The sequence below is a fragment of the Nanorana parkeri genome, unplaced genomic scaffold (assembly GCF_000935625.1).
Source record: "Nanorana parkeri isolate BGI_ZX_2015 unplaced genomic scaffold, ASM93562v1 scaffold686, whole genome shotgun sequence".
Classification (NCBI taxonomy): domain Eukaryota; kingdom Metazoa; phylum Chordata; class Amphibia; order Anura; family Dicroglossidae; genus Nanorana; species Nanorana parkeri.
In genome coordinates this window covers 204,610-221,157 of record NW_017306954.1, presented here as the reverse complement: position 1 = coordinate 221,157, position 16,548 = coordinate 204,610, and the positions used below count along the sequence as shown (strand labels likewise).

At 42.6% G+C, this 16,548-nt stretch overlaps 1 protein-coding gene across 1 annotated transcript in view; it reads right to left on the bottom strand.

Moving 5' to 3' along the window:
• Nucleotides 1-677: 677 nt before the first annotated feature.
• Nucleotides 678-16,548, bottom strand: part of SORBS3 (sorbin and SH3 domain containing 3) — a 69,427-nt gene continuing 53,556 nt past the window's right edge. Inside the window, exons 13-15 of the mRNA XM_018563688.1 lie at nt 3,427-3,512; nt 918-1,024; nt 678-834 (exon numbers count right to left, since the gene is read on the bottom strand). Coding sequence (XP_018419190.1) covers nt 764-834; nt 918-1,024; nt 3,427-3,512 — 264 coding nt within the window. The 3' untranslated portion in view covers nt 678-763. The remainder of the gene's footprint in view (nt 835-917; nt 1,025-3,426; nt 3,513-16,548) is intronic.

Genomic DNA, 16,548 nt, shown 5'->3' with positions numbered 1-16,548 from the left:
CACTGAAAAGGATCTGAAATCTGGTCCTCTGCTTCAGGAAAGAAGACATGGACAAATACCTAGGCATTCGGTTTCGTGAATAACACAAAAAGGAGAATGAAGCAGCATTTTCTCCAGGTGAGGAACGTATTTTAGCTCTTCTATTTACCATTTATCCATCCACAACAGCAAGACTGCTAACATCTGAGTATATGTTTGTATGGAGAGCTAAAAACCCAGAATCTTGCCAATGTAAGGGTATATTCACACCAATATATACAGTACATCCAGGACAAAAAAAGGGCTAGGCTGTATCCATTATAAGACCAACTGTATTATCAACAAAACAAATAATAAGAAGACATAGCAAGTATAAGGTGCATTTAAAAGACGGCATATGTAAAAAAAATGAACAAACAGAAAATTAGGAAATGTTAAAGGTTATTATCACAATCACAAAACACAGAATTGGACACAAGTTGAAACATTGAAACAAAAATATGGTATATAGTAGGAATAATATGAGTAATTATTCCTCATTCGCAGCGCTCTGTTCCATGTCTATGAAATAAGTGGACAGCTGACAAGGCGAGTTGCGTCATCTAGCTCCCCATCGGTTGAAGGTCATGGCTGTTATATGGTAAATGGTTGTTTCAGTAATCTCTCCATTGTAATCCAGTGTGGCCACAGCTATCCGTGAAGTCACTGAATCAGAAGGGGTTGGCACTACCAGCCCAAGAAGGATTCTGTAGAATGTCCACAAACTCTTGTTAAGTCTCCAGGACTAAGAAGTCACATATGGAACAACATAATTGCCAGGGAAGGTCCCAAATTGCTGCGTTCTCCAGCAGACACCTAGGAAACATACAGATGGATGACTTACACATTCAGGTGATACATCCTGTCGGGATCTTTCCTTCTAGTTTACAGTCACTCACCTACAAACCAACCATCATCACATTGCTGTGTTACTGTCACCACATCCCCTGCCACCAACTGCAGCTCGTCTGAGTTATTAGGAGAGAAAGGAAATACTGCTCGGTACCTGAAAGCAGCAAGAAATTATATTTCTTGAACAGGATCTATAGTAATAATTCAAGACAAGATGGTAAGGAGGGCCCTGCCCCTGAGGGCTTACAATCTAAAAGAGGGAGGGGGAGGTGATACATGAGGAGGGAGCTGCGTGGGGATGAATTGTTTGAGAATGTGATGGTTGAGTGGTTAGGTTGAGGTGGGATAGGCTTCCCTGAAAAGATGAGTCTTTAGGGATCGCCTAAAGGCAGTCAGAGTGGGAGATAGATGGACGGGTTGGTGTAAAGAGTTCCAGAGGATGGAAGAGACTCTGGAGAAGTCCTGGAGGCGTGCATGGGAGGAGTTGACGAGGGAACTGGAAAGCAGGAGGCCTTTGGAAGAGCGGAGGGGACTGTTAGGGATATTTTGAGACAAGGTTGGAGATATAGCCGGGGGCAGAGTTGTGGAAGGCTTGTAACTGATTGTTAATATTTTGAATTTTATCCTTTGGGCGATTGAAGCCAGTGCAGGGATTGGCAGAGGTGGCGAGGGATGGAAGCCAGTGGATGGATTGGCAGAGAGGGGCAAGGGATGGAAGCCAGTGCAGGGATCGGCAGAGGGAGGTTGCAGACACTGAGCGGTTGGTTAGGTGAATGAGTCTAGCAGCAGCATTCATGATATACTGAAGGAAGGAGGAGCCTGTGTAGAGGTCGGCCAATGAGGAGGGAGTTGCAATTGTCAAGACGAGAGATAACAAGGGAGTGGATGAGTAGTTTTGAGGTTCCAGTGGTGAGGAAGGGGCGTATTTTGGAGATGTTACTAAGGTGAAGGCGGCAGGATTTGGATAGTGATTGGATGTGGGGAAGAAAGGTGAGGTTCGAGTCCAGGATGACACCTACCACCTTCGCATGGGAGGAGGGGTGGATAGTTGTGTTATCAATCTCAAGGGAAACGTTGGGGGAAGGTGCACGGGCGGGAAATATTAAGAGCTCAGTTTTTGAAAGGTTGAGTTTTAAGAAGTGTTGTGACATCCAGACGGATATGTCAGTTAGTAGATTAGTGACACGAGAGGACACTGAGGGGGAGAGTTGTGGAGTGGAAAGATAAATTTGAGTTTCATCTGCATAGAGATGGTATTGGAAGCCATGTTTTGGGGCTGCTTTGCTATATCTTGCAGGGGTTGCTTTGAATCTGTTCGGGGGACAGTGAAATCACAAGACTATCAAGGAATTCTGGAGCAAAACATATTCTGTCTCAGGCTGCAGGTCATGGGTCCTCCAACAGGATATTGACCCGAAACACACAGTGAACAATCTAGGCCAACATAGCCGATTTGGAAAAATTCTCCAATTCAACTGACTTCAGTTTAGCTATGTTGGCCTAGATTGTTCACTTCTCCTGCCTTCCCCAAACTCTTCTCCCTTTTGTGAATAACCCTGTAAGTTATTTCAGAGAAAATTGTGGGGTTTTTTGGAAGGGTATCATCAAACTGGTCCACGTCTAGTGACACGAGAGGACACTGAGGGGGAGAGTTGTGGAGTAGAAATATAGATTTGAGTGTCATCGGCATTGAGATGGTATTGGAAGCCATGTGAGGTTATTAACTGACCGAGAGAGGAGGTGTAGATGGAGAAGAGGACAAAGTATTGCCCTTTGTCTCCCTGCTGCTGATCTTTTCCCTATTAGTGACTTGCTATGTCTTCTTCTGCACTGTCTTTGTGTGGAGGGAGCCATGTGGGTAGCAGAGAAGATTTTGTTTCCTCATTTCAGAGCTGCCCCCCGATGGCTGGTAGACTGATGACTGTTGGGGAAGGATCAGGAAGTCGCAGGAGAGGTGCGGAAAGCAAACATTAAGCGAATGGATGAAGCAGAATAAGTGAGATCTTTGCACTGCAGGTTATCAAGTGCAGCTTTCCCTCCAGCAAGTGGAAGCCAACAATTCGATGCTGTGCAGGTTCCTATCCTTACTATGTCTCCCTGAGGAAGGGGTCCTGAGGAGCCCCTAAACCAGGGGTAGCCAAACTCCGGCCCCCCAGCTGGGGTGGAGAGTCACAAATCCTACGAGGCATTGCAAGATTCTCACAGCCACAGGCAGGACTCCCGGAGAGAGATGCATCATGGGATTTGTAGTTTCACCACAGCTGTAGGGCCGGAGGTTTGGTTACCCCTGCCCTAAACGTTGGCTTGTTATGACTTATGTGATGAGGTTATAATAAACTAAACCAGGATTTGTGTTATAACTTCGTGTGTGCTGGTGACTCTCCATCGTCTCCTACCAATCAAACGCCCTGCTGAAACAAACAACGCATCGCTTACTAAACTACAAATTTTGTAGAACTTTGTCTCTAGACAAGAAAACAAAACAAATATTTATTACACAGAAATCTGACAGATAATCCACATCATTCATTTGTCTCGGGTCCGAATGTAACTTACACAGTCCCCTGTAGCTGCTGCAGTTTATTGGATGCAGGTGCCTTGACAATACGCGGTTTTTCCCTGAGTGTGACGCCATTGGAGTCCTGATAAGGAAAACACATTTATTATTCTGAATATAAGGTTTATGTAGTAAAGCAGTTCTATAACAAGCGCTGGAGCTTTTCTACATCCTGGAGTAGTAGACTCAGACGCCCTGCCATCCTTGTCCATCCATGTCCTCCATCGTAGGCCTGCATGGGGCCAGTGTGCTAATTGCTCATTCCAAATATGCTGATCAGCCTTTGATGTAAAACAGGAAGTTTATTAGAATCTCTCTGTCTCAAATAGCATGTAGGTTGTATGCATGTATTTACACCAGGGATGAGAACAGCCCAAGACCCTCCAAAAATGAACTCCGTCATGCCCTAGCATATGTTTGATGCAGACGTACCAAAGTGGTTATTACAAGAAAAGCTTTCATACCAACCATGTATGATGGGAAGAGTTATTTTTAAAGCCTGAGTTGCATCTGCTTCTATTATGCCTTCCCCACTCCTCCACCACCCCAATCAACATGCAATACCATATTTTAGACCAAGTGACATCATAACTGGGTCTCTGTGCTTCTTGAGAAAGACTGCTAGTGTATGGCCAGCTTTACTCTGCCTTGTATGCATATGTACAGGTACACTTTTAATGGCGGACAGTTTTCTTGCCAAGCAATACCTTTACAATTGGCTTCATTTATAAAAGTGTCCTAAACTACCTTTTCTATTCCCTAAATTCTAATGCTTCCTTTCTGCCTACCATACCGCACATGAGATAGGACAGGGAGTATCTATAAAGAACAGAACGTCCCTCAGACACGTATAGTTTAGGTCTGAGCATTCCACCGATGGGTTGGGTTGAGTCAGTAAGTTAGGTGTTGTTAGTACTGACCTGCACTATAGGCTTGGTACGTTTCATTGCCTTCACTTGAGGCATTCCCTTCTTTTTCTCCAAAGGACCATCTTTGATCTGCACATAATTTGCTGGAAACAGACCAAGACGTAGAGAACCTTCAACTCGCCCTTCAAGCCACCTACCATCCACCCTGCGAGTTATGGAGACACGCTGACCCTGTGGCAGACAACAAGAGAGGCACACTGACACACATACAAGGACCAACACGGTTAGGGGGATCTGAGGTACAGGACATGCAAGGATTAAACCGGTCACAGACTGAACACAACAGTGTTTAGAGAAGAGCACATGAAGACATTGTTTTACTCTTAGTGTGTTACAATGATGACCCATACAATGCTAATAGCACACAGAAGCTGAATTTCTTCATAGCCAACATATGCCTTGGCCAGGGCTAGCAGGAATGCCAGGAGCGGTACACTTCCAGCTTCCTACACCCTGATCTGGTTGAGGTCTGGAAATAAACATCTGACGTCTGCTGGTGCCTTTAGCCAATTAACAAGTATGAAGACATAAAATGTATGCAGGCAGTAATGTGCACTGAATATATATTTTTAAGAACATATATTTTCCCTCTTCTAGGGCTGGGGCAGCCAGACTTTGGCCCTCCAGCTGTGATAAAACTGCAAATCCCATCATACATCTGCTTCTGGAAGTCATGCCTCTGGCTGTCAGCATTTTGCAATGCTTTATGGGACTTGGAGTTCCACAACAGCTGGAGGGCCTATGTTTGAATACCCCTGTTGTAGGCCTTCACCTGATTGGGATCCCTATATCCACTGAAAAACGTATTACTCATGTGATTACAGCAAGTCAATGCCTTAGAGCTCTGACCTGGAAGTGATCCACCCCTCCCACTAAAACTGAGTTATGTAATCAGATTAAGGAGATTAGGTTGTTGGAAACCCCACAGCTAGGCTATATAATGAGCTAGATAAACATTCGGAGATATGGAAGTCATACAGTATATCACCACTAGCTGACTCTACGCCCACTATGGCAGCAAGACTCTTAGCCTCCCCTCCATGTTCTAATCCTTCCCTGCACCCCCTCTTACATTGGCCATACACATAGATTTCTTTCATTCAACCTTTGGGCTGGATGAAAGAAATCTAACAGATTCCCCGATCCAGGCTAAAAAAAACCCTGCTGGGCTATTTTTGGTGCCTACTGTTGTCAGAATACCTCAACATTGACTGCAGCTGGTTGGCCAACATCACTGTTTGGCCAACAATTTTACACCCGGCTCCTTCAACAAAACTTAATTAAATAACCGACTTTTGTTGAACTAGATGGTGCCAGAAGGCCCACACACAGCTTGAATGTTGGCCGAACCCTGCTGAAATTCCAGCAGTGTATGGCCAACTTTACTACTTGTTTTGTTTCCTTCGTTCATCTACCTTTTTTTAGGTGCAAACCAACAGCAGTTGGACAACCCAAAAATTCACAGCTACAGGTCCAAGCACTCGCATATAATCTTGGTTCCTTTTATGCTTTTCCATCACAGTTTTTTTTTGTTTTTGATGTTGGATCCTAAAACTGTTTTTTATTCTTTATTTATATGTTGAAAAATGTTGTCAAATATTTCAATAAAAAACAACATGCACTTCCTGGCCAAAAAAAAAGGTCACCACAAGAATTTAGCTAAGCAAATAGGTCAGAGCCTTCCACGGTATAATAGATCTAGGTTCAGGAATGTTATGTCCCCAAAAATGAGTTCAGCTGCCCCCCTGAATATACGGAATGACCAGGTTTTTCCATCAATGTATTTTTTCTTCCCTGATGGCACATTGGGCATATTCCAAAATGACAATGCCAGGATTCATTGGGGATAAAATTGTGAAAGAGTGGTTCAGAGAGCATGAGACATCATCTTCACACATGGATTGGCCATAACAGAGCCCAAACCTTAACCCCATTGAGAATCTTTGGGATGTACTGGAGAAGACTTTACACAGAGGTCCGACTCTCCCATCATCACTACAAGATCTTGGTGAAAAATGAATGCAACTCTGGATGAAAGTAAGGGGGTTAGTCACTAAAGAGCCGAAGGATCCAGCTGTAGCTTCGGCTGATCCTTCGGCTCTCTTCGGCCGCCTCTGCCCTTCGGTTCAGTCGAGCCAGAGGGGTGCTGTATGGGCTATTCACAATAGCCCATTCAGCGGCCGAAGGCATATGCTTCGGCTCGACTGAGCCGAAGTGACAGCCGAAGCGTGAAGAAAGGTTTGCCGAAGTCAACCGATCTCCACGCAAATGACAGCTGGGCGAAGCCAGTCGTGATCTCACTCCACCTTGTTATAATGACAGATCAGCATCCCCAAATGACCTGGGGACGCTGATCTGCCATTAAACAATAACAACTGGGTTGATTTATTTTTCAATTTTCCTATTTTTTTAAAATGTTTTTACATTATTTTGTAACTTTTTTTATCATTCTTTTCTGCCACTCTGCACCATTAGGCTATTCACTCAATGCCATTCTGCCCCCATGAGAATAGGAGCGAACGGCAGCGAGTGAGCTGCCGGAGCTTCGGCTCAGCCGATCCAGATGTTGGATCGGCTGAGTCGAACTCCTGCACTTCAGCTCAGCCGAACATGCAGACCGAAGGCAGCCGATGTACGGCTGATTTTAGCCGATGTAAGGCTGAAATCAGCCGTACAAGACTGAATTGAATAGCCGAACAGCGTTCTGCTCACTTCACTTCGGCTGGGTTATTCACTCGGCGGCCATCGGCAGCTTTCCGAATAACCCCCTAAATTTTGTGACGTAGCATAAGCTTATCAAAACAATGCCATGGGGAATGTGTGCCGCAATCAAAGCTAAAGGCGGGCCAACAAAATGTTAGAGTGTGTGACTTTTTTTTGGTCAGGCTGTGCATTTTACTAGTTTTCATACTTGTAAAGTAAGGTAAATAATTACAAAATTACACATTGTTCCTCCATAGTCACTGTCTGAGACATATAACACTCATGCCAGCTGAAAGTCAACCTACTTCTGCACATCGCAGCCTTTTTCTTTCAAATAAAAACTGTTTGTTCTAATTAATGTTTAACATATAAAGGACAACGCGTTTTGTAACTTGTTTTAATTACTTTGCAGAGATCTGTTTTCACTTTGAAATTAACCAGTAATTTCGATGGGCAGCGTAAAAGAAAATACAAAATATGAATCCAAATTAAATCCCAAATTGAACCCAATGTATTTCATAATGTTATGTGACACTGAAACGTGCACCGTATAATATAGAGCAGTGTATATAATGAACAGGAGGGTGCATATATTATAGAGCAGTGTATATACTGAACAGGAGGGTGCATATAATATAAAGCAGTGTATGAACAGGGGGGTGCATATATTATAGAGCAGTGTATATACTGAACAGGAGGGTGCATATAATACAGATCAGGGTATATACTGAACAGGAGGGTGGATATAATATAGAGAATATATATATATTCATAAAATATATGAGAATCACATAGTTCATTTTCCTTTTCCTATAGCTGGTTATTATACTGACATCTTGTGGTCGTTTTGGTTATTGCACCGTTTTTCTGTGTTCCCTCCCACCGTTGATGTATTTCCCCCTTCTTCAAGAACTAGTCGTTAGTGTCATGGCTGCCTATAGCAGGACCACATGTACATGCTAGCTTGGAAACATTATCATTCTTGACCTTCAAATACCGTCTGTTCATTAATCTGCTGCAGCCTGTAGTCTGCTGTAATCTGCTGCATTTGATAAAGAATTTTGTGGATGAAAATGTATTTGGTGAGTTCAGCTATCTGATAAGGATTGTCCGCGGTGATTATATCTGCTTATACAGGCCAGGCATAGAGGTCTCAGCAAGGGATAAATCGCTAATACAACAATCAGAGTCAGAATATTTTCACTAATAATAATGAAATGAAACAAATTATAATAATGAACAGAAATGCAGTGTGTGAAAACTGTAGTGTCTTTTTATATTAGTGGTCAGTGGAAAAGTGCTCTCTTATATTGAAGGTCATTGGAAAAGCTCCCCCTACATGCTTACATTGGTGGTCAGTGGGAGAAGAACTTCCTTAGATTGGTGGTCAGTGGAAGAATGCCCCTTACATTGGTGGTCAGTAGAAGAATGCTCCTTACATTGGTGGACAATGGGAAGAATGCCCCTTGCATAGGTAGTAAGTGGGATGAATGCTCCTTACATTGGTGGTCAGTAGAAGAATGCTCCTTACATTGGTGGTCAGTAGAAGAATGCCCCTTACGTTGGTGGTCAGTGGGAAGAATGCTCCTTACATTGTGGTCAGTAGAAGAATGCCCCTTACGTTGGTGGTCAGTGGGAAGAATGCTCCTTACATTGGTGGTCAGTGGGAAGAATGCCCCTTACATTGGAGGTCAGTGGGAAGAATGCCCCTTACATTGGTGGTCAGTGGGAAGAATGCCCCTTACATTGGAGGTCAGTGGGAAGAATGCTCCTTACATTGGTGGGCAGTGGGAAGAATGCCCCTTACATTGGAGGTCAGTGGGGAGATTGCTCCTTACATTGGTGGTCAGTAGAAGAATGTTCCTTACATTAGTGGTTAGTGGGAAGAATGTTCCTTACATTGGTGGTCAGTAGAAGAATGACCCTTACATTGGTGGTCAGTAGAAGAATGACCCAATGACCCTTATATTGGTGGTCAGGGAGAGAAAGACTTTCCTTACATTAGTGGTCATTTAGAGCAATATCCCCCCCAAAAAGGATAATTGGAATGAGTGGTAACTCACCTGACAAGCAAAAATCGCTCACTGCTCAAGGAACATCTAGCAACCTCTGGAGGAACCCTACGGTTCCATTGAACCCTGATTGGCAAAGGCTTATAGAGAACAATGTATATATTGTGCAGGTTTTAGTGTTAATACTGTTGCTATTGTTTAAAATGATATGCTACATTAATGGCCTTGGTATAGGTTGGGTGGGGTGCAGGTGAGGAGCACCAACCCAACAGTATCGCCAGTACATTCCTGTATGTATATTAGCAGCCAACTAACATTGTAACTGCATATAACTGGAAGTCAACATTAATGGATCTATTAAGAAAAGATGAGGTTATGGAGGCTCCAATATCCTTACTAGATTCTCTCAGATCCGCCTGCTTTCACTGGTGAGATCAATAGCAGTGATAGCATGGCTAAATATTGTACTGAGCAATAGGTAGGTCTACGATGTTGAATTTTCTGATCTCTGCAAATCCTAATTTTTAGGGGACACATTTCCACTGATATTACTAGGTTAGGCTACATCAGCAAAGTGTGTGTGCATATCAATGTATCCTATTGGATAGGAGAGGCAAGTTGTAAGTATAGAAACGCATTGAAAAGGAAAATGCTAAAAACAGGAAATTGTTGCAGTCATATAGACCCAGCTTTTTATATATATTAGATTTGGATTCCCTTCCCTGTGCCCAGCTAGGGTTGGGTGTGAAATTGGTTTACTTTTACTGGCTTGAGTCAAAGCACTTCGCCAGGATCTTGGTAAGGTGACGGGGATGTGCCATGAGAAACTCTCTGCCTTAGGTATATGTGATTATGTTTAGAACATTAGACAGTGAGCTCCGGGACTGATGTGAACGGCTCAATGCGTTCTGCAATATTAAATTACACGGTATAATAGTTTAGTCCTGGGAAGAAAAGGGAGTTTGTTGGGTTTGCTCACACAGGGCTTGGCGAACAAATTGCCTGGGAGCTAAGTGGCGTAAAAAATTGGGATTTGAACTGTTTGGGATATATTGAGTGCTTGATTTTTTGAATACTTGTTGTCTCCCTTCCTTTTTAGACCCTTTTTTAGTATTTAAAAACTCTTTTTCCTTTTCTGTCAGTTTTTTTAAACTGTTCCCTTTTTTTTTTTTCTACTAAATTTAAACATGTTCACATTAGAGGTGAGGAGATTAAGGGGGGATATGATTTCCATGTACAAAATGTTTAATGGTGGTAGCAACATTAGCGATAAACTGTTTAAAATTAACTCCGTTACAAAAACTAGAGGCCATCACCTAAAATTGGTGGAAAAAAAATTCCAGCACAAGGGGCGAAGGGGGTTCTTCACAGTAAGATCAGTTAGGGTCTGGAACTCACTGCCACAGGCGGTGATTTCAGCAAATAATGTGGAATTGTTCAAGAAACTTTTGGACGATTTCTTAAGGGACCGTAATATACAGGGGTACGGGTACTCCTAGAATGAGATCCTAATAGGTTGGACTTGATGGACTAATGTCTTTATTCAACCTCAAATACTATGTAACTATGTAACTATGAGTGTAGAAACTCAGGGGGTTGGACTACGGCACTATGCAATTAAAAATGTATCACCAAGGATTAAGAATCTAGAAAAACAAGTTGGATGTCTGAACTTTGTTTCATATGTAGAGGTGTGTTTGACAGCACGCTTTCTCTGCATGCATCTGATCGGAGCCTTACCGCTGTCCTTTGTACATGGAGACGGAGCTAAACCAAGCTTGATATGGGCCTGGTACCTGGCCTGAGGTTTAACGCTATGATAATCGGGTTATCACCTCTAGTGATGGTCCGAACACACCCGAGTTCGGTTCGAGTTCAACTTTTTCCATGTTCTAAAGTTCGAACTCGAGCTTCGAACGCATTGAAAGTCTATGGGACCAGAACTCAGAAAAACAATGTCCCCATTTTGAACACTTGCAAGTTATGCAAGTTATTGGCCATAAAAAGGGTATGGGGATCCGGGTACTGCCCTGGGGGACATGTATCATTGAAGAAAACACTTGTTAAAATTACTGCTCCTTTAAAAACTGTATTTTTTAAATCACTTAAAGTGAAACAATAAAAATGAACAATTCCTTTAAATATCATGCCTAGGGGGTCCCCTTAACCTGCCTGTGAAGTGGCAAATCTGTACGATGTATAGAAACTGCTGCAGCAAAACTGACATTTCTAAACAATTTCTAAACAATACCAGACCCTTAAGGTCTGGTAGGAATCTTTAGGAGGGACCCCATTTAAAAAAAACAAAACAAAAAGTGTGTGGGGTTCTCCCTCAAAGTCTTACCAGACCCTTAAGGTGTGTTAGGAATTTTAAGGAGGAACCCCACCCCCAAAAATGGGGGGGGGGGGGAAACAGGGGGCCCCCCCTAAAATTCCTTAAGACGTAAAAAACATGTCTTTTGTTTTTTTTCAATCGATTAAAGGATTTTTTCGAAAGTCTGGCCTCTTTTTTACAATTTGAATTTAACCTTTTAGTGACTGGGCAGGGGTATAATAATCCTTACTCATTCACAAGGGGGGCGCATCTGGGTGCTCCTTTATTAAAGGGGTACACCAATGTGAATAAGCCCCCCTGCCCACACCCCCACAACCAACGCCCCAGGGCTTGTGGGGAAGAGGCCCTTGTCTCCATCGGCACGGAGACAAGGTGCTCTTCCAATTATGTATGTCTACAAGAACATAGGATGAATCATGTATGTTTCTGTTAATGGTGAGGTATTGTGTATGTGGAAAGAGCTGTGTTAGGGACTATCTACTCAATTTTATCATTGGCTGTAAGCCTTTTTTGTTTCTTTTTTAGGATTTATATGAAATAAACTAATATATTTTTATATATTGTGGTTGGAGTTGTCATTTTCTGGTGCTTTCAAAACCCCACTTCTTCTTTCTTTAAAAGAAATTTTTTTTGCATACGTCTTTTATTTAAAAAAAAAATAGATCCACCAACGTAATCCTAAGGTCCATCACGACGTCCAGCGTTGTCCACGATGGCAACGACTAACCAAAATAAAAAATAAATAGAAATAATAAAACAAAAACCTGACGCCCGCCGACCCATCCGCTCGCGATGAACTCCCGCCGCAGAATGGCATTCTGACCTGTGGTCAGGTGCATTGCTTTACCCAAGCAGGGCTTCACAAGGTAATGTGCAGTGCGCATTGCCTTTTGGGGGTTGCTCGGTGTGCGAACAGCCGAAACGCCCTGATAGTTTGTGTGTTCGCAGAACACATGAACTACCGATGTTCGAGTTGAACCGTTGTTGGACTCGAACATCGAGCCCATCCCTAATCACCTCCTGTGCTCCATTGTCTTTTCTGAGAACAGACCTGTTCAGCTTCTATAGTGTGGCCCCAAAGTGTTATTTTGGGGATCTACCAGTTGCCATTTTTTTTTTACTACCCCTCTATCTCCTAAATTCAGTCATGGTGTTTCTTAAGGTTCATGGAATCATGCAGGGTTATTCACAAAAGGGTGATGAGTTAGGAGAAGGCCGGAGAAGTGAACAATCTAGGCCAAAATAGCTGATTTGGAAAAATTCTCCAATTCTGACCATTTTCCAGGGTCAGAATCTACTTCCCGATACTGGCTCCAGGATGACACAGTCATGTAAACCCTGATACATGCACATTTCTTGGCTGTGTTCACAAATATTTGACAAAGATAAGCCGCTGGGGAAGAGGAGACTGAGACAATGCTTCCTCCTTCCTTCAGAAGACGGGTGACATCATCGTTTTTTTCTCCAGTGTATGCCCAGAGATTTAATAGGATTATCAGAGTTAATTATGATTCCTAATACTTATAGGTTCCTCTGTTTTTAATTTGATGTTTAAGTCTCTTCAAGTCTCCATTCCTTTGTTCCAAGCCCTGATAAAGGGGAGGGTTGCTGCCCCCGAAACGCATTGGCTGTTTTTATGGCCGAATTGTGAACTATTAAAATCTTATTGGATTCCATCACCTTATGGTGTGGGACCCATTTGTGTATGTTTAAATTTTGAGTCATTTTCTGGTACCCGTTGAAGAAGGCCTGTTTGTTTTGGGAGCTGCCTCACCAAGCTAATGAGTTTATATGATAGGTTCCTGCATTTAATAATTGGAAATCCCAACAAATATCAAATATTTCTTCCTAAAATTAATTGAATGGCTTACTGGGAGGGGACTAATTAATAGGAAGTACAACAGGTCAAGGTAGGTTTAGTGGTATGACCATGACCTTCAACTGAGTCCCAAGGGGAGATATCAACTCTTAGGCCCCGTTCACACCATCAGTGCGCATGACTCTTTCACACCTGCAGCGGGAATGACCCATTCACACTTGAGGCCCGAGTGACCACCCATCACGTTTGTATGCATTGTGCTGCACGTAACCCCATTAATTTCAATGAGCTCATGCAGAAGTTTTAGCCAGGCTCTGCCAGGCTGCTCCTCACATCAAGGGTCTGGAAGGAATTTTAGGGGGGACCCCACGCTTTTTTTTTTGGCGTTGGGGTCCCCTCTACAATTCCTACAAGACCTAAAGGGTCTGGCGTAAATTTTGAGGGAGATCTTGCGCTGTTTTTTTTTTTCTGAAGGGTTTGCCCAGGCGAAGCGAGCCGAAGGATTTAGCAGAGCCAAAGGATTTAGCCGAGCTTTCGGGCTAATCCTTCAGCATCTTAGTGAATAACCCCCTCAATTTCACTTATCGCGACTTCCCAACCTTTACAGGGCAACTAGAGGCTCCAAGTCCACATAACAAATATAAAAAGGGCTGTGATAGAAGAAAGAAACTTCTATTCATTCTCCGAAGAGTATACGTAGTTGTGCCCTAGTTAGAAGAACCGTGTAGATGCGATTACTGTAACTTCATGTCCTAATTTTACTAATTTAGCCGCTTCTTGTCCTCTGTGCGTCACACTAGAGAGAGGTAGTGTTTATTTATGAAAGTAGAATGTCAAAAATGTAACGGCTCATTGAAAACCACTTTGGTGTGGACTATATTGATTCACTGACCAATTTTACACCGAACACAGCTCAGCACATACAACACATAATTCACTGTGCAAACAGAGGCCAGTACAAAGTATTCTTCTGTTCTTTTCCCCATTCAGAACAATCAGAGTGTGAGTGCTGTATTGTGCCATTGCACTCCGAAAATCATAGTACTCCGATACCCACTAAATGCAAGTTTACTATTGTATCTGTGAAGATTCTCATTCATCCAGGTCACATGGTATATCTGTAAAAAATAAATCAAGGCAACTGGACTTTCTGTATTTTTCTTGAAGACGTTTCACTGGTCATCCAACCACATACAATGCTGTGTTAACACCTCTCTGGGCAGGTTAATAACACCTCCTAGCTCCACTTATGCAAATGCAATCAACACCTGGTTCCGACTAACAGATTATGTGGATTGGAGCGACATTCACCATATTTATTCCCAGATAATTTTTGTACAAGTCATTCTGAATTGAGAAAGCTGGTTGGGTGGCCAGTGAAGCACCTTCAAGAAAAATACAGAAAGTCCAGTTGCCTTGACTTATTTTTTACAGATAAGTTTAGTATTGTGTTTCTGAGTCATGAAGAACCATAACAAATGCATATGGCGATGGTTTCAGTGGTCACCAAATTCCAAATTCATCAATACTTTCTGCCATAACTCTGCCAAGTAACTGGATATGATACAGTCCACTTTGTCTATATCTATGCAAAGGCTCCATAGGATGTCTACATGGCTGTATTAGGAAACCATGCAAATCTGAATTGTGCCTTTACCTACAAATATACCTCCTAATCCCTGTGTGGATACCCCCATTCTATCCAAACTCTGCCCCAATCCACTTAACCTCTGCCCACAATTTGACTATATTTAGAAAAGCCATGCCCAATTTTAACAAGCCCTACTTTTTCCTGACCTAGAATTCCAAGCTGAACTCTGGGCCCAAAAACTTTCAATGAAATATCTATACAGGAAACAGTTGAGAAGTTTGATTGACCCATTGAGCACTTCTACATACCTGAAGCACTTTTGCTTTCTTTTCTGCAAACTTTGAATAAAAAAGGAATTTTTGGTTCACACGTACTGCAACACATGTTCAACCAGCCTGGCAAAATGATCCCACTCTTTATCAGCTATATTCTACCAAAATGCCAAATGCATCATCATGTACGTAATGTGCCACAATAGACATATAGTGGCAATATGGATGGGGTAAACAGACTGAAATGGCGGAGACTTAAGCTGGCCATACACTGCGTGAATTTAAGTGCCCTGTTGACTCAGCTTTGGGCAGCTCTGTGGGCACCCCTACGTCTGACTAAAGTCAAATTCTTTAATTGGCTTTGGTCAAAGGAGGTTGTATGAAAATTATTGGGCTGCAGTCACTGTTTGGGTGGTCGGACATCGGCACATCCACCACCACTTGGTGAGCAACAATGTTAAGTAGGTGGAGCGTAAGTAACATCCACATGAATGGCAGGACCCAAGGTTTCCCAGCAGAACATTGCCCAAAGCATCACACTGCCTCCTCCGGCTTACCGCTTCTGAATTTCATGTTAATTTGTCTACACCTGGTTTTAATGTAAGCACATACTTTTCCAGTTCTAGTCTAGTTAGTACGGGCACTCACTCCAAGACCAACACAGGACCAACACAGGGTAAGAGCCAGTAGAATTCTACAACGTCAACATAATGTGAGCATGTAAATTACAATTTTCATGGATTCACTTCTGCTCGAACTGACAGCACAATGCTCCAAAGCAGAAAGCATGATCATACGATAAGTCCAACGTTCACCCCCTAATGGTAAATAGGATTCACATCAGATAATGGTGTATCAGCACAGAAGTGCTAAGTCCACACTAAACATTCACATAACTATACTGAAACCAACAAAGGCCATCTGATTAGATATTACCAGTGGGCCAGAATCTCAATGACAGCAAAACACTAAGAAACCATCTAAAAGTTTGGCACTTTTAGCGCTGTTGTTTGCACATGATATAGACCTGAAGAAGCCATAAAAGTGGAGGTACATGTTGGGTGCGGGTCTTAGGTTTTACTGTTGGAACTTCTTGCACAGCCTCAAAGAGAAACACAAGCACACAGTCTGATATGCATGCTGCTCATGGCTTGGCTAAAACAGGAAGGAAGCCGCAGCTTTATTCTCTACCTTATTCAATACAACAGAGTATCTACCATAGATAACAGAACTTATAAACACTGCCATCTACTGACCGAAAATGTATACTGCAGAAGTTGTTGCTATAAACACAGAAATGTGTATTCTAACATTTACAATTAGCTTGAGGGAGATACTGTTTATCATAGAGAATCATTAGACAAAATAAAAAGAAAGACAGCAATAAAATTGAAATGGAGGACAATGGCCAGGATTTTCCCTATACTTTTCGTCACTAAAGGCCTGTGGGGGGGGGGGGG